The sequence below is a fragment of the Ylistrum balloti genome, unplaced genomic scaffold, assembly GCF_031769215.1.
Source record: "Ylistrum balloti isolate Yb309-2 unplaced genomic scaffold, AGI_CSIRO_Ybal_v1 Utg370452, whole genome shotgun sequence".
NCBI lineage: Eukaryota > Metazoa > Mollusca > Bivalvia > Pectinida > Pectinidae > Ylistrum > Ylistrum balloti.
The window spans coordinates 1,584,133-1,605,840 of NW_026782300.1; the positions used below are offsets into that span (position 1 = coordinate 1,584,133).

General features: G+C 35.3%; 1 protein-coding gene across 1 annotated transcript; it reads left to right on the top strand.

Annotated features, from left to right (window-relative positions):
* Nucleotides 1-2,674: 2,674 nt before the first annotated feature.
* Nucleotides 2,675-21,319, top strand: LOC132555075 (uncharacterized). Its single transcript, XM_060219414.1, is given in 23 exon segments — nt 2,675-2,697; nt 3,514-3,565; nt 3,811-3,861; nt 4,591-4,670; nt 6,444-6,487; nt 6,838-6,862; nt 7,187-7,215; nt 7,484-7,514; nt 7,695-10,336; nt 10,339-11,136; nt 11,461-11,726; nt 12,659-12,778; nt 13,221-13,330; nt 14,438-14,534; nt 14,904-15,108; nt 15,569-15,682; nt 16,011-16,050; nt 16,637-16,786; nt 17,615-17,787; nt 18,276-18,388; nt 20,235-20,335; nt 20,537-20,659; nt 21,106-21,319. Coding segments are annotated over 23 exon segments (5,514 nt in total). The 3' UTR covers nt 21,233-21,319.
* Nucleotides 21,320-21,708: the final 389 nt, after the last annotated feature.

The window sequence follows — 21,708 nt, forward strand, 5'->3', positions numbered from 1 at the left end:
TTGATATACCGGTATGTATTTAGTTAGATTTTCAAATTGTTTTGTCATTATTGATTATTTCTCATTCCGCTACTGGAAACTGTTCACTTAAAATGATGCTTTAGGTGTGTAAACTGTAAACCATTTTGCAAGTAGTTAAACGACTTTTGTACATACTGCAAAAAACTTGATATTAATATGACCAAATCTGTCTGTATAGCCAGATTTGGCATTAGAATAGCGCTATAGATTCAAACACCTAAAGAATCATTTACATAGCTATGCTATGTTGTTGGAATGCCACCGAATAAATACTTAGATGACTTGAAATGTGTTCATACTATAAGATTTATATAAAAACTGACTAAGGAAAAACCAGTAGTCACGGATACAACCTCAAATTTGCTCACCTGAAATGATTGTTGGTTTTGGACATGTGGCTGAACTTCAATTTCTGAAAACTTCTGTAAATCAAAGAGACATTGGAGTTAGTTTAGCGTGGACCAGGAGTGCACATTTTATTTATGTTTTAATTAGAATAAATTAATGGTGTGAAAGTGGTGGATAACTCTGTTGATGTTTACATCCTTTCAAAGGGTTAGATGTCAAGGGTCAAGTTTTTATTGTTAAGTCTTTTTTTCTCAGATAAGCCATAATTCTTGATAATCCTTTTTTTTTTATAACACAAACTTTTTAAATAAAGTTATTTTTTCATCTCTTGAATTAAGGAAATTTCATATCTGACCATCGGAAAGTATGGATAAACAGATGCAAGTACCAGAAATTGGAACAAAGGGCATTCAATCCACTCTCGAGAAATTGTTTCCTATGAAAGAAATCAATTGTTTATCAACCATGAATGTCTTAGTTGTTTACATTTGCCCTTTGTATGAATGGTCAGATTTGACTTTATAACCAAATCTGCCTATATAGCCTGATTTCCAGTGCTCCAGTACCTGACTAACTCTCCCACCATACTACAAGCCTCATTGCAGTAGATTGCTAGCAGAATTTCTTTCCATCTGTTTCTGCATTTCCCTCACTTTATGTGAAACCTATATTATAATATGAAAAATGCAAAGCCTGTGAGGATGTATCTTTATAATTATTGAAAACAGAATCAGACTGAACAAGGCAACTGTTTAACATACCATTTAATTTCATAGTTTTTGAAGAGCTAAGGATGAGAAATATGCAGACAGAATTAAAAAAAGGTGGGGGATAGTTTCATTATCTTTGTTAACTCCCATGTAAATTTTTGGTAATATAGAGTCGAAAGTCGTTATCTTGAAATTCTAGGGGCCGATGAAAATATTTTGACTTATCCAGATTACAACTTGGACGAAGTGTATAAATAAGTTTGACGATATCATTTTCCTGACATTGATTATGGTTGAACGAAGTAGTGCTACTTTAGTACACAAACAGTGTAGTTTAATCTGCTATTTAAAATGGCAGTAAATATACAAATATATTTCTACCTTCTCCTTTTATTGTTTATTCATCCAAACAACAAAACAGGTAATAACAACTCCAATCAAATACATTTGTACTAACGTTCTGTCCCGCACGTGTGTACAACACCCTTACTGGCCAAGCACATATACATTATATATTTTACGAAATAACAATTAAACAAAATTAAAATTTGCTTTTGATACAAGAAACAGTGTATAAAGCTACAGATCATATCAATATGACTTTACTATAAATAAATAAACATATGATAACCACAACAATAGAAAGTTTTTACCTGTTACAGAAAACATTGCACAAGCAGTGGACTTAACAAATAACGCACAGATATATACTATTTCAATAAAAAAAATTCAGCTAGTATCTTTTTTTTCCCAATTTAGATCCCAAGTTTTCCAAATTCTAAGGAAAACGCCGCTATTTTTCCCAATTCTAAGGACCCCAGGCCCCAATCCCAAAATGGGGTGTGAGAGCCCTGAATGTTTAAACAAAAATTAATTTCAAGACAACAAATGACTTTTGCCTTGCTTTACAATTGAAAGGACTGAAAAATCGCTTTGACTCCATGAAATTCCAGTCATCTGAACTAAATTTACAAAGATAATCGTACGTCCCTGAACAATTTTTGTTATTGTTATTTCTTGAGAAGTACTGCATGGATCTTTCTCAGACTTCAGATATAGTGTAGAATCCCCTTTGTCTCTAGTTGTGCCCATTTCTTTTAGGACCAATCAGAAAAACAAAATGGCCGACAGGGAGCCATCTTGGATTTTGACTTAAAAGTTTGTTATCGCCATTTCATGAGAAGTACTGAATGGACCTTTCTTAACATCATATGTAGGTTCCCATTGGTCTGTACATCTTGTGCCCATTTGATTTTTTGACTGATCTGAAGAACATTGCTTCCAGAGGACCTTTTGGATTTGGCGGGTAAAGACTATCATTGCTATTTCTGCAATAGAATGTTCAAATTTCTAATTATTAAGACCAAAACAGAGAAAAGAAAAGTAGGGAAAGATCCAACTTTCCAAAAGCAAATAAAGATAAAATATTAGGGGGTGCCAAGATCCCTCTGGGATCTTGTGTTCAATGCTATAATTTGCTTTTGCAAAGCTTTATCTGTAATTTTAAGCATGCTGAAAATGTGACATGAAGGTAATTTCTATTTCTTGAAAATTGCTCTGAATTCTGAAATTTGTTGATTTCTTTTCTTTCAGAAATGATGGAAGAAGATACTGAAAGGTAAGACAGTTTTTATACACCTGTCAAATCTCAACCAAAAGATATTATGGAATATGCCTTTCAACAGTTGAAAGTTTTTGTGCAAGATGCATTGGTGGTTGTTTTATTCATCCATGAAGACATAAAAAATATTGAATTTCAACTTTGACATCAAACTTTAGTTCACTTTTATCATGCAAAGGGAGAGCATATAGTCACTGCTTTGTCTGTCCGTCCATCCATTTGTCTGTCTGTCTGTCATAATTTTGTTAGGAACATAACACAAAAACTATAAATTATCAACATAAAACTTCATAGATAGATCAATTGCAACAAGGAGAAGTGCAGGGCAGTGGAACCATCACTCTCTTTTGGATGATTTAGGTGTTATTTTCCTTTGTTATTTTTCATTCTTAAATTTTGTGTGGAGCATTATACACTAAAACTATAAGAGGTTTCAACATGAAACTTCAGAGGTAGCTTTATCTCAACAAGAAGGAGGGCAGTGCACAAGAATCATAACTCTTATTGTCTTTTGTTATTTTTCATAATTGAATTTTGTCCCATTTGGGGATCATAACCAGTCTCTTGTCGTTCCTTGTTTTCACCCTTTTGACAAAGAGATGAAACAAACAAAAGTTTCTTGTATACCATAGTGAGACTTGTGTCAGGTAAACTAATTTTGGTTCATCACCTTAACTTGATTAGGGCAGATGATGAGAGTTCATTCTCTCAGGAGTTGCTGGTGTGACACAAAGCGACAAGGCATTCTACCTTAATTAATGTACAATATTTTTTGTGAAAAGGATGTTGAATAATGTTTGTTCTTTTCCCCAGAATTACATTAAACTTAAACTCCAAGAGGAGGTCTAAAAGGAGATCCTCATCAGTGAGTATTTGCAATCCTGATTTATGTAAAGTTTTGAACCGAAAATTATCAGTGATTTTTACACAATTATATTTCATTTCAAACTTAAGGTATCCAAAAAAAACTAAAAACAAGCTTCAAGTGATGAAGCCAATAGCTGAGAAGTTAATGAGAATGTAAACTTTTTTTAAAAGGGATAATGTAACTTTTTGTTATCACACATTTCTACCTAAAAATTGCACATTACCTGTATCATATCATTTCAGATATTGAAGACTACAGCAGGACCATTACATGACATTGACCCTAACAAACAGGTGAGACACTTATGTATAATATGTAATAGCTGTAGACACAAACATTTGTCTGTATATTCAGACCAGATGTTTCCCTATTAGTGAATAATAAAATATATATTCATATTAAATAATATTTCATGATTGTACAAAAATTCTTGTTGCCTCAATGGCTTATCCAGTCAGGCTTCAATGAGGGCCTTGTAGTACCAATATTTGTAGCTTACCTGGCACAGTGAGTTGGAATTTGATGATAAACAATTTGATGATCAACCGAACTCTGTTACAAATACTTTTGTTTTTTTATATTTTTGATAGTTGGTCAGCTACATGTGGTAAGATTTCACTTGCATAGGTAAAAATTCAAATTAGCATTATTTGGTATCTGAATTAAAAGCTTTTTGTTATCTATATTTACATAGGTGTAAAGTATGGGCAGGCTCATAATTTAGTTAAGTTCATCATATGTATTAAATATTTCATAGGAGAAAAAAATAGTCAAAGGATCACACATCAAAATGGTGAATATTTTTGAATTGGTTCTAATTGGATTTATAATAATCATGATCTGAACATGTCTAGCTGTTGATGAATTTAATTTCATGGGGGGAAGTGCTTTAATGAAAGATGTAAAAATGAATGATTTTACATGTAAATATTTATAGGTAATCCTAATTCTATGTAGTACCTTAGTTTCAGATTTAATTTGATGGATGATTAACATATCACATAAACCTATTTACTTGTCAGGATGGATGTACTGTCCCACTCAAGAAATCTAGACCCTCCTTATCAAGAAGAGTCAGCTTTGCTAAAATCCTCGAAGTCAAGTAAGTAAAAATAACTAATGAAAAAAGCTGTTTAGTATGACATTCAATGTATACATCATGTTTATTTCAATGTTAATTTATTTGCCGGAAAATGACTCAACCGTAATCATACTTCATACAGAGATTCCTCATTTTAGTTGTAGGATTTAAGGCCAAGGTCACATACCTGTTGATTAGAATGTCAGATTCCACATAATAATCAGGATTCCCTTAGGTACTGAAAATCATTTATTTTCTTGAGTGGTTGTGCATTTTCATTGGATAAATGTTGCTCACGCCATGCAACGTCTGCCGTTTGTAAAATTCCCATTTAAATGACTTATTCTCAATAGCCAGAAGGCTCGGGGTACTGATATTAGGCCTGTAGCATGATGGGATGAAGGGGTACTAAGTTTGTTGATATGAATGACCTTGACCCACTTTCAAGGTCACATGGGTCAAATATGCCAAAATATTTAAACAACTTCTTCTCAATGAACAAGAAGTCCAGGGTGCTGATATTGAAACTGTAGCATGATGGGATAAAGGTCTACTGATTTTATTATTGTGAAGGACCTTGACCCAGTTTCAAGGTCACAGGGGTCAAATATGTCAAAATATTTAAACAACTTCTTCTCAATAACCAAAGAGCCCAGGGTGTTTATGTCCGGCCTGTTACATTATGGGATGAAAGGCTACCAAGTTTGTTGAAATGAACTACCTTGACTCACTGTCAAGGTCATGGAGGTCACATGTTTAATGCATAAGCAGTTCCTTCTCAATAACCAAAAAGCCAAGAATCTTGATACTGGGTCTGTAGCATGCTTTTTCATCAAGCAATATGTCAGGAGCAATGGCTTTTGTGTAGTGCATGTATAAAGAACATGATTTCAAGTTTGCAGAAAATGTCTTTATGAACCCAACCAATGATTTCTATACATTGTAGATAGCACCAGACAACACCTTAGGCAGATTACCAGTAGAATTTAATTATTAACATGTTTCGGCACACTAGGTACAATGTAATACCTAGTATGCCGAAACATGTCAGCGCTTCTTGGTACCGGACTCGGTTTTTTTCCTTTTTGGAATCCGCCATAGGGAGCGCAGGACATTGGATTTCATTTTCTTAGTATTATTTGCAATGATTTCTATGTAAGCTGTAGTGTAGTTTAGCAATTTATTTTAGGCCTATTTGGCCTCTTTCACAAATAGGTCTTTATAGTTAGATGACCCTTAAGCCCGCAAACCTCTTGTTTTATTAATTCAGCATTTTTCAAAACTTTATCTTGGACTTTCATATCCCGATACTCACAAGGGAATGATTTTCTAGTTTGAAGATGATCAAATATGTCATTGACAACCAAATTTACATGTTAATATATGTTGTATTACATTGTACTTTTAAAACATCACTGCCATTATTCCAAAAGAAATTGTTGACCTTTCATATGTAAACAAATGCATTAGCTGTGTCTATGATTTGTCTCAAAATATCTAGAGATGAAGCTTCAAGTGATGTAGTTAAGATACCACAACTTGAAACTTTAATCAGCAATGATTTAAAGACTCAGACTTTTGAGTCCTGAACTCATGCTTCTCTTGTAGGTGGGGTTCGTCCAATTCCAATTTTGAAAACTTACTTTACCTCAAAGTATTGGAACTGTTTCTGAACTTGTCAGAAAAAAATTCCTACAAAAACCACTGATTAAGAGGATTATATGCGTTCAGTCAAACACTGCTAGGCTTGTGTTGTTTTGATGACTTCGTTTGTTTCTTTTCCTGACTTTTTAGGGAATTTCCTCGAGACTCACCACGTAGATGGGAAGATTCTCCAGGTATGTACCATTGAAATCATTGTAGAATGTATTTATATTTCTGCTGTGGGTTATAGTCTCTAAATAATTAAACAGGTCTTCTTAAATGTAGGAATCATTATTTACTGCATAATAAACTGCAGTGAAAGGGATGGTGTTTTTTATGAACCAAGTGTGGGTTAAAAGCTGAAAATCATCCTGCTCAAATTAAAGTTGTATAGCAATGTTATGATAAGCATTGATTTCAGGATCTTGAAATAGAAATCTCAAATGAGCTTTTTCTCATCTGACATCAAATGTTTGAAAAAAAGAAAATATAATGATGGTAGTTTCCATTTTAAATAATAAAAATTTGTTCTTTTATTCAACAGCCCAAGAACCAGCAGCAGAAACAGGGTAGGTGTATATTATGTATCTTCATCAATGGGTTTAATGTGACAATTATTATAAATGTATAGACATGAAATAAATTTTGAAAATGGATTTAAACCTAGATTCCACTTCTGGTTTGAAGTGTTTTCAGGAGATTCAGGTAAGGAACTGCCTGTTTTTTTTTATTCAGTCTAGTAAGGCCAGAATTATTTCATTGTACAGATGTTAAGAGGACTAATGATAGAACTTGAAGGCTTTTGCTTGTGATTATTAAAAGAATTAGTTTATTAAATCTATACATTGTTATTTCCTCTTAATTTGTGATGAGCTTTTCTTTTGTTTTTTCAGAAATGATCCTGTACTTGTATCAGCTCCAGGTCAGCAGGTTTAATATGATGGTCACCGAAACAATATCTCAGTCTTATAGTGTAGATTCAATTGTACTAGCTTTCTCTTTTCTCTCTAGTTGAGTTAACAATATTTTATAAATACCTTTACCCTAGACTTGTAATTAATTAAAATCTCACAAGGTTTGTTTGTAAAGTTAAAAGTTAACATTTTCAGGGATAATTTTCTTGTAAATAAATAAATGAGAATTTTATTTAAGTGGGCTTTGGTGATAAATTCTTTTTTTTTCCTTCACAGTGTCAAAGGTACCTGAAGACCAGCATGAAGGGTAAGAAACATCCTTTTTATGTAGATATTTTGATTAATCATTACAACACACATTCAGCAATTTGTATCTTGAAAACGATTAGAATTAAAAGGGAGTGTATTCATTATATATATAGCATTTCTCTATAAATTTGAGTTTTCAGCATGAAATCTGAAAGTTAGTTTCTGTATTTTCTTTCAGTTCGCAAGTACCAGTGCTACCTTGTGCATTTGCTCCTCAAGTAGGGAATGAATTTGATAAAAACACAAATTACCTAAGTGGTCAGTTGACTCAGAATGAAGTCATGATTTCTGGGAGCTCTGGTGCTGTTGATTCACAACAAACACAGCAGCGGTCACAGGAATCTAAGATTGATGGCAGTTCATTGCTGAAAAGTCTTGTTGGAACGAGTGCACCAACCAGAGGAGAAAAGGGGTTGGAGTACCACACACAAGTCCAGAAGGAGTCCAGTCTTGGATCTAAAGTTGGGGGCATGGATAGAAAGGTTGATGGCATGGCTTTGTTGCAGGCACTTGGTGGTGGGAGTTCCAACACTTCTACGGAGTCAGAACTGATGTCAACTTCTAAGTTGAAGGAGAGTTTCACAGATCTGACCAATAAGACCAGTCTGTTTTCAGAAAGTGAATTCATGGATCAGAGCAAAACAGCTTCCTGTCATAGACAGCTGGTGGAGGCAGAGGCTTGTCTTAAAGGATTGAGAGAACGCACTCCATTGATGGCACTGAACAACGAGGCTGCCAGTGATGTCAGATATGCAGTACCAAATGAAGACCAAGATGACAAGACAATTGTGTTTTCTCTTGGGGATGACATGCAACAAACTGAAGTGTTGCCTACAGAGCTACAAATAAACTCGCATCCCTCTGGTGGAGAAGTATCTGGTGCATCTGGACCCATGAATAGACAAAGCCTTCTTCAGTCTTTAGGGGGATCTGACGAGATTGACAGTCCAAAAGAATTATTTGCAAAGAAGTTTGAAACATCAAACACAAACATTGTGAAAACCCCTCAGATTCAGGACAATAGAAACACTCCGCTCATCATTGAAGGGAGCCAGTGGAAAGAATATGATATAGCACATCAGAGAGAGCCAACAATAATGTTCCAACAAGGACTGGAAATGGAGGAAACAAAAGTTTTACATGTTCCAATTGATATGCCAGGCACTTTGCCATGTACTGATGAACCTGAAAACAGAACTGTACAATTCTATCTTGGAAGTGACTCAGAAGAAATAAAAACAACTGAAAATCACATATTCAGACAGGTAGAACAAAAGTCTGCAAACAAAACACAGATATTTCAGGATGGGGCTGACATGGAACAAACAGAAGTTATTTCAAACAATATTTTATCAAACAGATCAACTCTTCAGCAGTCCGGTAACAAGACACAGATATTTCAGGATGGGGCTGACATGGAACAGACAGGAGTCCTCACGAACAATATTTTATCAAATAGATCAACTCTTCAGCAGTCTGGCAGTAAGACACAGATATTTCAGGATGGGGCTGACATGGAACAAACAGAAGTTATTTCAAACAATATTTTATCAAACAGATCTACTCTTCAGCAGTCTGGCAGTAAGACACAGATATTTCAGGATGGGGCTGACATGGAACAAACAGAAGTTATTTCAAACAATATTTTATCAAACAGATCAACTCTTCAGCAGTCCGGTAACAAGACACAGATATTTCAGGATGGGGCTGACATGGAACAGACAGGAGTCCTTACGAACAATATTTTATCAAATAGATCAACTCTTCAGCAGTCTGGAAGTAAGACACAGATATTTCAGGATGGGGCTGACATGGAACAAACAGAAGTTATTTCAAACAATATTTTATCAAACAGATCTACTCTTCAGCAGTCTGGCAGTAAGACACAGATATTTCAGGATGGGGCTGACATGGAACAAACAGAAGTTATTTCAAACAATATTTTATCAAACAGATCAACTCTTCAGCAGTCCGGTAACAAGACACAGATATTTCAGGATGGGGCTGACATGGAACAGACAGGAGTCCTTACGAACAATATTTTATCAAATAGATCAACTCTTCAGCAGTCTGGCAGTAAGACACAGATATTTCAGGATGGGGCTGACATGGAACAAACAGAAGTTATTTCAAACAATATTTTATCAAACAGATCTACTCTTCAGCAGTCTGGCAGTAAGACACAGATATTTCAGGATGGGGCTGACATGGAACAGACAGGAGTCCTCTCAAACAATATTTTATCAAATAGATCAACTCTTCAGCAGTCCGGTAACAAGACACAGATATTTCAGGATGGGGTTGACATGGAACAGACAGGAGTCCTCATGAACAATATTTTATCAAATAGATCAACTCTTCAGCAGTCTGGCAGTAAGACACAGATATTTCAGGATGGGGCTGACATGGAACAAACAGAAGTTATTTCAAACAATATTTTATCAAACAGATCTACTCTTCAGCAGTCTGGCAGTAAGACACAGCTATTTCAGGATGGGGCTGACATGGAACAGACAGGAGTCCTCACGAACAATATTTTATCAAACAGATCTACTCTTCAGCAGTCTGGCAGTAAGACACAGATATTTCAGGATGGGGCTGACATGGAACAAACAGAAGTTATTTCAAACAATATTTTATCAAACAGATCAACTCTTCAGCAGTCCGGCAGTAAGACACAGGTATTTCATGATGGAGCTGACATGGAACAAACAGAAGTTATTTCAAACAATATTTTATCAAACAGATCAACTCTTCAGCAGTCCGGTAACAAGACACAGATATTTCAGGATGGGGCTGGACAGGAGTCCTTACGAACAATATTTTATCAAATAGATCAACTCTTCAGCAGTCTGGCAGTAAGACACAGATATTTCATGATGGAGCTGACATGGAACAGACTAGATCTCTAGAAAGCAATATTGTCAGAAGTTCCATGAACATTCCCTTCAAAGTGGCTGCCAGTGTCGACCCTTCTTCTGAAGTTGATAATAAAACAGTTGTCTTTCATGACGGTGTAGACATGGATGAAACATGTGCTGCAACATCCAATATAGATTTATATAGACAAATTGGTGATCAAATATCACAGTCAGGGAGTAACCTGGCACAGGGTAACATTAAAACCAAATCTTCACTTACAACATCTGCCAGACTGAAGAGACTGTCTGCACGATTCTCGTCAGGTGGTGACAATGTGACTGGTCGATTGAGTCTAGGTGGAGACATTCTCACTACTCGTGTGATAAAGAATGCTGAGTCAGACATGGATGGTGATAAGACACCATCCATTGCCAGGAATACCATACGATTGGCAGGACCAACACCCAGAAAAGGCGAGGAAAAAATATGTGATGTAGCCCTTGAAGGCAGGAAAGCTGATGTTTCCATATTGTTTAAAAATGATGGTGGGTCTGACCTTCAAAATGTTACCGATCACAGTGGGCCAAACCTACAAATGATTACAGACAATGGTACACACCTTCCCAAAGTTACAGGTAACAGTGTGTCGGACTTTCCGCAGACTATAGCACAGGTCACAGAGTTTCCATCACAGAACAACGACATGAAAACTGAGGAGCCAGATGGCCAGCCAGTCGTTGATACTGTCCTATCTCTATGTAAGTTATCAATACATTACTTGGTTAGTAAAGTTTGTAGAAAACGGTATGTGAGCATAGGCAACCAAATGAAGTCCGGAAGTCAAAGATTTAGTTCAGCGTGATGTTAAAGGTACATATGCTCTAGGTTTTGCCTATCTAATTTCAAGGCTGCAGAAGACAAAGGGCTTGTATTTTCCAACTCTTTTTACTATTGTCAAATAAAATGCAATGTTAATATCATTTGATATAACCCCAATATTCTGACTTGATCAAAAAAGAGGGAAAACAGGTTTTTGATAAATATATTTAAGTTGATATTCAGTGTTATAAACATTATTTTAGGTGAGGCAAATGTAGGTATAACAGAGATTCTGCCACCAGTGGATTTGGATATCGCGGATATGCTTCCTCCAGATGACTTAATAATGAGCACACTCCACACATCAACCACGACAGACCTCCCAGCACTGAAGAAGACGAGGAATGGATTAGTGGAGCGTAAAGACAGCAGCGGGAGTGACTCCTCACATTCGCAGTCAGTGACTAGCTACAGCCTTGTCAGTAACTATAGCAACTACAGTATGACAGAGTCTATGCTGGAAAGCACCGTATGTATGATCAGTGACTTAGTATTTTGTATTATAATTTTTTATTACATTGTGTCAAGTTAAGTAACACCAGGGACAAAAATGTCTGACTTTATGGTTTGTATTGTTCACTTCAGATTTAGTTTAATATATAGTCCTTTTAAAATAAGATTTCCTCTCTGTTCTCAGGAAGACTTATTTTGGGGGTAAAATAGTAGTATTTGCGTCTATTTTGAAGGAAAAATTCACAAAATTTTCATTTCATGTTTACCACTCTATCAATATTTGAACATGTTAACAACATATCTTTGGTGTTTACATATTATTCTCTAAAATTCACTTGAAATTGAACTATTTTATATGGCAAGAGGGGGCGGGATAACATAAAAGTGTTTTATTATGCATGTTGGTTAAAATTATTTTAAACTTTCTTTTATTCAAATATTTCTAAGATTATTAATGTAAAATCTAGGTGGAGACAATCTCACTAGTTGTGTGACAATGAATGCTGAATCAGAGATGGATTGTGATAAGACACAATCATTTTATATAGATCTTAAATTACATGGAAAATAGATAGCATGGACAACTGATACTGTAAAATCGTTCATTTTTGTTCGGAATTTTCATTGATTTTTGGGTACTCTAAATTCAAATGTCCATGGACTGTTGAAAAAAGTGTGTTTTATTGAACTGTGCATATCTAGAAATAAAGTTTCCATGAAGTAGCTATTTTTTAAAAACTGCAAAAATTGAGTTTCACCAAACAATTTTCAAAAATGAAAATAATATAGGAATATTAGAATTAGAAAGCAGGACATGCAAGACATGATTCTTGTCTTGATATAAAAGAATAACTCTTCACTTTTGTCATTAACCTTGTCCTTAAATAAGCTTCAAGTATCATGAATGTAAGAATGATATTTCTATTTGTTTACTGATGCTGTTTGTAGCGAAGAGAAGTAGATGGCCCACTTACAGTAAAGAAAGTATGCTTATTGCTGGATATACCCAGCTTTAGATGGTTGGAATTCCATGTGATTACTGACCGTTGTAGCATTCTCCCAGGAGAGGTAGGATATGTATTGTTGTTTGTGTATCATGTTCGATTTTAATGTAATTTTTCCTCAGATTAGTGTAGCGTATTTTTTCTTTTTAAATATATTTTGTATAAATAATCTTTAGAAAAAACATGATCATTTTCTTGTTTACCTCACCCGAAGAACCAAGTGAGCTATAGGGAGACCATGACATCAGGCATCTGTCAACTTTTGCTATATATTGCTTGGTCTGAAGCATCTATAGGGAAAGGCAAACTAATTTTTTGTAAATGGTGGGTCTGATCTTACCAGGGCCTGAGGGTCGGGGCACAATAGAGAAAACCTATCAATTTCTTTAAAATCTATCTTGTTCTTTAGGAATGGAAATCAGTTTTGTATGCTTAGATAGTCAGCATTATTCATAGTGATCAATCGCAACAAAAATAACATAAGATAATGAAAAATTGTTTTCCAGCAAGTGGATACATCCGACCTGAGGAATGTGTTAAAAGCCTGTGCAGTACAGAGTCCCTTTTACCTGGTCCATTTCCACATCTATACCCAGGCAGTTAGACAATCTGACCTGTAAGTATACAGTATCACTCTTCTACCTGGTCACTTTCACATCTATATCCATGTAATTAGACAGACTGACCTGTACACTCCCACATCTATACCTAGGAAGTCAGACAGGCTGTACACTCCCACATCTATACCTAGGCAGTCAGACAGGCTGTACACTCCCACATCTATACCTAGGCAGGCAGACAGGCTGTACACTCCCACATCTATACCAAGGCAGTTAGACAGGCTGTACACTCCCACATCTATACCTAGGCAGTCAGACAGGCTGTACACCCCCACATCTATACCAAGGCAGTCAGACAGGCTGTACACTCCCACATCTATACCAAGGCAGTTAGACAGGCTGTACACTACCACATCTATACCTAGGCAGTCAGACAGGCTGTACACTCCCACATCTATACCAAGGCAGTTAGACAGGCTGTACACTCCCACATCTGTACCTAGGCAGTCAGACAGGCTGTACACTCCCACATCTATACCTAGGCAGTCAGACAGGCTGTACACTCCCACATCTATACCTAGGCAGTCAGACAGGCTGTACACTTCCACATCTATACCTAGGCAGTCAGACAGGCTGTACACTCCCACATCTATACCTAGGCAGTCAGACAGGCTGTACACTCCCACATCTATACCTAGGCAGTCAGACAGGCTGTACACTCCCACATCTATACCTAGGCAGTCAGACAGGCTGTACACTCCCACATCTATACCTAGGCAGTTAGACTGGCTCTACATCCCCACATCTATACCTAGGCAGTTAGACAGGCTGTACACTCCCACATCTATACCTAGGCAGTTAGACTGGCTCTACATCCCCACATCTATACCTAGGCAGTTAGACAGGCTGTACACTCCCACATCTATTCCTAGGCAGTTAGACAAACTTACCTGTACTCTCAGAAGTCTGGCAACCCTGACTGTTATACAAATTGATTCCTTAGTATTAAGTGTCCCTCCATCTATTCACAAACTAACTAGCAGTAGAAAGATAGTATACTTCAGTCAAAATATTTCTTAGCCAGTTTACTTAATTCAAAATATTTCTTTGCGAATGAAACTTTCAAGTTTACATATTTCAACATCAGTTGTATTGTTTAACAGGAAAAGAGACAAGGCAGAAGAACTTGACAATCTGTTTACGCAGGAGGAGAGCAAACCTAACCTGTTCAAGGCTGTAGAACAGAGCACAGAACAGCAAGTGAGAAACATTTGTTTTCTGTCCACAAGGCAAAACGCAACCAAGTATTTTATAGCAACTTTAAACTTTTCATCTGTGTTAAATTTCAACTTTGATGAAACTTTACCCATATCCCAATACAATGGTAACAGTAGACATGCATAATTTCTGATTTTATATTTGGCAAGTCACAGAGGTGTAAAAAAAAAATAGAGGTGTTCTAGTTGAATGCCTATGCATACACATAATGTATGTTATGTGAATGGCCGATAATTTTACCAACAGCTACTGTGAGCTAAACATTGGAATACACTTCAAGATGTCCTCACTTAAATGCTTACACAAGTTCTCTTGTCACAGCACCAAAAATGTCTATGCTTTTACCTTTAGAGAAAAATTCTGCGAGAGAAAGTGCTAGCCTGTTCCAAAGTGAGCTCATTACTTGGCAAAACAGAATGGAAGAATGTACAGACGCAGGCTACTGTCCAGTACAGAGAGACCCTGCAAGATCAATACAGTCGTCTACAGAGCCAGTCTTCTGACGTTAGCACTGCACTTCAACAGTCTCAGGGACTTATCACAACTTTAGACACAGGTTTGACTACTGTGAATTGTATGTAATGTCATATATGTACCAAAACAGTCTCAGGGACTTCTCACAGCTTTAGTCACAGGTTTAATGGCCTTAGTCTACACTATAATGTACATATGTGTAGTGATGAGTGTGGTTCAAGATATTTGGAATCAATTTGTTGTTTTTTGTCATTCCAATATCTCTTACCTTTCTAAAGAGGAAAATTGTCATTAGTGCATCAAAGAATTCATATTCACTGGATGTATTTGGATGCTTAACTTGTTAAAATATTGACAATGCCTTTTGTGTTTTTCATGGATTTCAATTAAGATAATTTTATTTTAACTTTCAATGAGTTTTTGACATACAAAGAAAGTTGTAAAATGTTTTTACAAAAGTCAGCCTTTTAACACCTCTTAAATATAAAGTCACTACCACAATGTAAAGGAGCTTTAATGTGAGTTGTGTTATTTTACTTCAGTGTTGTCAGATTTAGATGCTGAGTCAGCAAATCTTGAGGACTCTAAACTTCCTTCTGAAGAGGAAATTCAACAATGGAATCTGGCACAACAGGAGTTTTCTGTTAAAGAAGCAGGTTTGTGTAACATTATCAGTCTTTAAAGAACATGATGTATTGATGTCCCTTGAAAATGCTCATAGAGGATATTTTTACTTAGATATCTTAACTTAGATTTATTATGGCTTGAAAATCTTATCATTGATTTATTACTTTTTGTTCAGAAGATGTTCGGACTTTTCACACAATCAAATATCATCCTGTTCGAGAAAAGAAAAAAAACACAAATTTTACACCAGTTGTAAGAACTTAGCAGGCTGTGTTGCATTGTATAGATAAACTCTAGTGCTTTATGTATGAATATTTGTACAATGTATTTATCTTTATAATCGTAATTATCTTGCAGATCTTAAGCACCAAGAAGAGGAACAGACCAAACTTGCAAGGTAGAAAGCTGTTGTTACCAGTGTTTCAAACCTCAAGTAAATGGAATGGGTATATAGTGGTCGCTTTGATCATTGTTCCATCAGTTAGTGCATGAAAAGATCAGCTAATGTAGTCCCTTAGATGCTTAGAACTGACCTATTTAACTGTTAAACAAAATATCCAGATACAAGTTTTGGTTTGGGTGTTAAGATCAAGATAGAGAAAAAAGCAAAAGGACTTTGTATGATTTTGACCTTTTTTGGCTTAAATTCATCAAATTTTAAAACCAAATTAGGTAATGATTAGGCAAATGTAAATATTTTGTCAATTTTGGACTTGTTTTGCATGGTACTGCAATATATATTATAATACTATATATTTTTCCAGAAAAATAAAACAAAATTAACCGAATATTCAGATTTTAACAACAGTTGACTTCTATGTCTAAAATAGCTGAACAGTTAAATCAATATCACTACAGTAGTATCAGGTAAGAATTCTAGATTTGAAATGCAATGATTTGATAAGTTAATTATGGGTTTTAAAATTTGATGGATTGGAGAGCCAGAAGCATTGTGTAATTAATCACTTGATGGTGATTTGTAGTGAACGGGACAATATCCATTCAGAATTGGCTATACTCAAGGACCGAGATCATCTGTTAGTTAATGAGCTGAGGCAAGACGCAAAGCAGGTATTAGAGAATTTGAAGTTTGAGAAGTTAGAAGTCAGGGAGGATCTGGATTGGATGAAAAGGTAAGATGAGAATCAGCTTTGTTTCATAGCAGTCCCTGGGTGTATTCAGTGGAGATCTTTAAATCCTTTAAAATATCCTTAAACAGTGAATAGAGGTTAATCTTTAAAAGCCCCTCTCCTGTTTGAAATATGTGATTTAGAGAAAAATTCATTTAGAGCTCCTTTGGGTCAAGAGAGGGCAATTTTATGTCAATTAAGTGTGACCTGAAAGGTACATGGGTGAAATCAAGTATATGGGAGAAATTGAAACATATCAAGGGTATTGACCAAAGTTGGTTTTTCTTTTGTTGGGATTCCTCTCCTTCCCCAATCTTTGGGGTCAAAGAGTGAGAACAGAAGTGAGTGGTTTTGTTGTGTAGTAGTATCTCCTTTGCCATTCAACTAGGCAAGCTTGGTTTGATTCCCCTGTTGGATTAGAAAAGGAGTCACTGCTTGACCACATTGGTTTTTCCTAGGTACTTCTGAATTGGTTTCCAGCCAGGCCAACAGTTCATTGGTATATAATTTTATAAATTTTAAACTTCTACAAAATCAATCAAGTTTGTACATATATTGTGTTAAAAATGAATCTTGAAGAAAAAGGAATTCTTAAAATCCCATTTCAGGGAAAGGGATTTTGACCAAATTCGGTTCAATACAGTACAGGTACTCAGTTAAATGTATTTGTTTTTGCAATGAATGGGATATTGCTACTGTGAACAAAAACGTTTTATTAAGATGTCAGAAATATCAATCCAGGTGAGCAATGCAGGCTCCAATGGCCTCGTCTCTAATAAAAAGTTATGAAAAAGAAGTGAAATTCTGACATATTGCACCAATGTATTCTAGATGCCTAGAGTGGAGACCTGACCGCTGTGAGAAGGAGGCCGTATCCTATCTATTTTATGATGACTCCCTCCTGTTAGAAACTACACTGGATACCAGTCATCATCGCCGCCTTCAGTCAGCCAAGCTCACATCCACACTTACAGACCTTCCATCCAAACCAATCAGCCACTTTGGTAGGTAATGCACTACCAACCAGCCTCCCATTTTCCTTATCCTTTGTAATGAGCAGCTGTCATTTCTTTGGATCTCCTTTCTCCCAAATACTTCGGATACAGTAAAATCTGTTTCAGTTCAATGAAGCAAGAGGAACATTTTGCATCTGCCAAATCTGCCTATAATGCACAATCCATTTGATCTAAAACACTGCTGTCAATCTCAAAACAGTTAGATTATATAAACATTAGATATGATATGTACATATATCCATGGTTTTTGATATTACTGCCAAAATGTGTTACTATACTTAAAATAAGTAGAATGATTTGATTAGAATATGAACGATGTCACCATAAATAAGACTGATTGCCAATACTTGAAAACCGAACTGAAATCAGTGATTCAAAAATTTATTAATGATTGGTTTACATCTTTTCATACAAAAATTAGAATCATATATATATATATAAATCTAGAATTACAGAATGTTGATTTCCTGTTGCAGCTGACAAATCAAAAGAAATCATGGCCCTGATGCATCGTCTAATAATTCATAGTATCAAGGAGCAAAACATACTGACAAAGTATATAGGAACGCCTCTAGAGGAACAATATAAGGTAAGGAGCAAAACATACTGACAAAGTATATAGGAACGCCTCTAGAGGAACAATATAAGGTAAGGAGCAAAACATACCGACAAAGTATATAGGAACGCCTCTAGAGGAACAATATAAGGTAAGGAGCAAAACATACTGACAAAGTATATAGGAACGCCTCTTAAGGAACAATACAAGGTATCTGTCCTCTGTATTCCTAGTTTTTGTATCGAACACATAGCATATATTATAGTTTAAGAATATTTGAATATTTTACCTGTTGTTACTTTTTAAGCTGCCACCATTTTATGGGCAGATGGAATGATTATAGAAATGTACCATGTCAATCTGTCCTTTCCCATCCCATCCTGTTCCAAATTAACATATCCTGAGAACGTCTCGGCACAATTGGCACAATCACTTCATAGTATTCTAACATTAAGTTTTACAACTGATCATTTTTTGGTTTTATATGAGCTATGGAATTTCTTTCTTTTAACATTTTAATATTTTGTTGTTTAAATAATCTGTGAATGTATTTCACGACAGATATTTTTACCACTGTTGTCACCATTGCTTGATTTCTATGTAAGTCACCCTTGGTTGTATACGTGACACAGAAAGTTAGGATCATAAATATATGTAATATTTTTTGCCATCAAAATAAATGAAGCTTGACACTCTTTGACCACTTTTTTATCACAAATGTATGCACAGAATAATTTTCAGAAACATTTTGCCATGCAACCTACAGTAAATGTGCAGCAAGACATCATGTAACACATGGTTAAAATCAAACTGTCACTTGTGTTTTTATTGAAAGTCTGTGTGTCAATTAACAAATTCTGTTTCTTCTGGATGTCCTGTCAGGTTGCATAATGTTTTGAACATTTGTTAGCATGAGACTTCACATAACCTTCAAGCAGAAACTATCCAGTGTATGAACTAGCCTAGTCTTTCACATGACCTGAACCTGATCTAATATGCATGCGACATGTTACAACACATTACCGATCGTCTGCAGCTTCCTGTCAACCAACAGGAGCTTGCTGATTCTCTTCATCAAAAATGGCCATGAATTCTACAAACAGCTATATGGCACATGATTTGGAGCATACCAAGGGGATGTCATGTCATTGGGGCTATTGGGGGACACATTCACTATTGCTATTGTACCCACTTAAGCATTTTGAATTTTCAGCACCATTGGGACTTTGTTTGGAAGGGTTATGAATTAATAATATACAACACTCTTGAATGAAGTTGACTCAAAGTGGGTCAAAATTATTTTCTTATTGTTTGACGTCACTCTTATATTATATTAAAATTGTTTTTGCCCTTTGTTAAAAGTAAATTTACCTTTAAAAAGTGATCCTTAACTTTTTGTGCCTAGTGTATTTCACCTATAATCACCACACTTGGTGCCCTTCTTAATGAAGTGCCATTTGCAGAAATCTTGAAGGTCTCAATCAGCAATTTAATTTTCATCCGATCTCTGTTAAACCAGACATGCTTTATTGTGATGACAATGTGAAGTTGTGTGACATTCTTATCAAGCAATTTTTGTCATATTTCCATATTTGTATCCATTTTAAAACCAAATATTTATTTGGCATTTGGCAGGTGTTCATCATTCCTTGCAGTAATTCTCTTACTGATCCTTCTCCCAAAGCAATAAAATATTCATGACAATTTTCTCTTAATTGATCAGTAAAATCACAACATTATGACATACACATATTTTATGATTTCATCACTGATTCAGATACTTGAATCTACATGTTTTCACAAAAACAAAGCTGTTCTTGAGAAAGCTGTTGATGACGCTAAAACTATGGACAAATTTGAGATATTTGTGTCTTTTCAGTTCCTGAGGGCTGTGTCAATGGTTGTGTGTACAGGTCGAAGCTTGGCCCAGGAGATTACCAGAATAGAATTCAACAACTGGATGACAATACAAGAACAAGGGTATGCAATTCAATTTATCATCTAAAGTATGAGTGGGGAAAAAAACAAATATCCATGAAATCTATGCCTCTTTCACATGATTTAGTTTTCTTATTTAGCTACGGTAAATTTTAAATTAAAAGCCTGTTCTGATGAAAAACTTGCATCAGACACATATTTACTTCAGATATTAAATACATCCTATGTTGCTTCAACATGCAGGCTGTCAGTGGAATTCTGGTGTGAAGAAGCAGGAAGGAAAATCGATGTAGATTTTGATCTCAAACTGAAGTACCGGGATTACAGTGTGTCGCCCACTGTAAGAGTGGATATTGGCAAATTCAGGTAGCATAACCTTTTTACTTTCTCGATATTTCAAACCTATTTCAGATTGATGAATTTGTGTATCACATCATCACATTCTTACATCAAAGGTTTAATGAAGTGGTTTTTGTGGTTTTCTGAATGTGAATAAGTGGTTATCCTGATAAATGTTGCTATCAATGGCTGCAGCTATTGTTACCTAAAATTATTTAGCTGTAATGACAAACTTGGACCAACTTTCTTTAGTCTTGACAAAAGTGTAAACCAGAAAAGTTAAGCTACAACAGAAGTTTCATGATACATATATACACTTCTGATTCGAACCCAACAAAATTAGAAAACATCTATGTATAGTATCTAACTACTGTTGAACGAGGTTTTAAGAGTTTCATTGTTATAAATGTCACATGGCTATTTTTATGGAGAAATTCTAGTTCATTGATAATGATTTAACTTTTGCTCCACAGACCTGAAGATGTTTTGAGGCAGATGAGTGTAGTTCCACACATGGGAACAAGATATTTCGAAAGGCTTTGTAAAACCATTGACCTTAATGACACGACAGTTGTCCCAGAGACAGATTGCTGTTCATGACATGGGTGTTGTTAAAATTGGACAGTAGGTTAGTCTTCACTATTGCAGAGACTAAATTGAAAGCAGCACTCTATATCAATCATCTCTTAATGCTAAAAATTTCAATTATTTATAAAAGTTTTTACATCAACCACAAAGTTTTATAATGCATTTGTATAACATTATATCCAGGAAACAAGCACCAATTGTTTAATTGTCACTTTTCCAAGTATTCTGTTAAAAATTGTGATTCTGTGAAAGAATACTTGTGCATTGGCACTCATTCTTCTGGTAAATAAATGCAGTTGCGATTGTAAATGTGGTACATTAAATACCAATATACCAAGTTATTTTACAGTGAATGAAAATCTCAGAAAATGTATTCTGTTAACTCAAAACATTTGTGGGGTTTTTATTTTCATTGATAAAGATAGTATTCTTAATCCATTGTTTTATATGTTCATGAAAAATTTTAATTAGTGTAGGTAGATTCATAG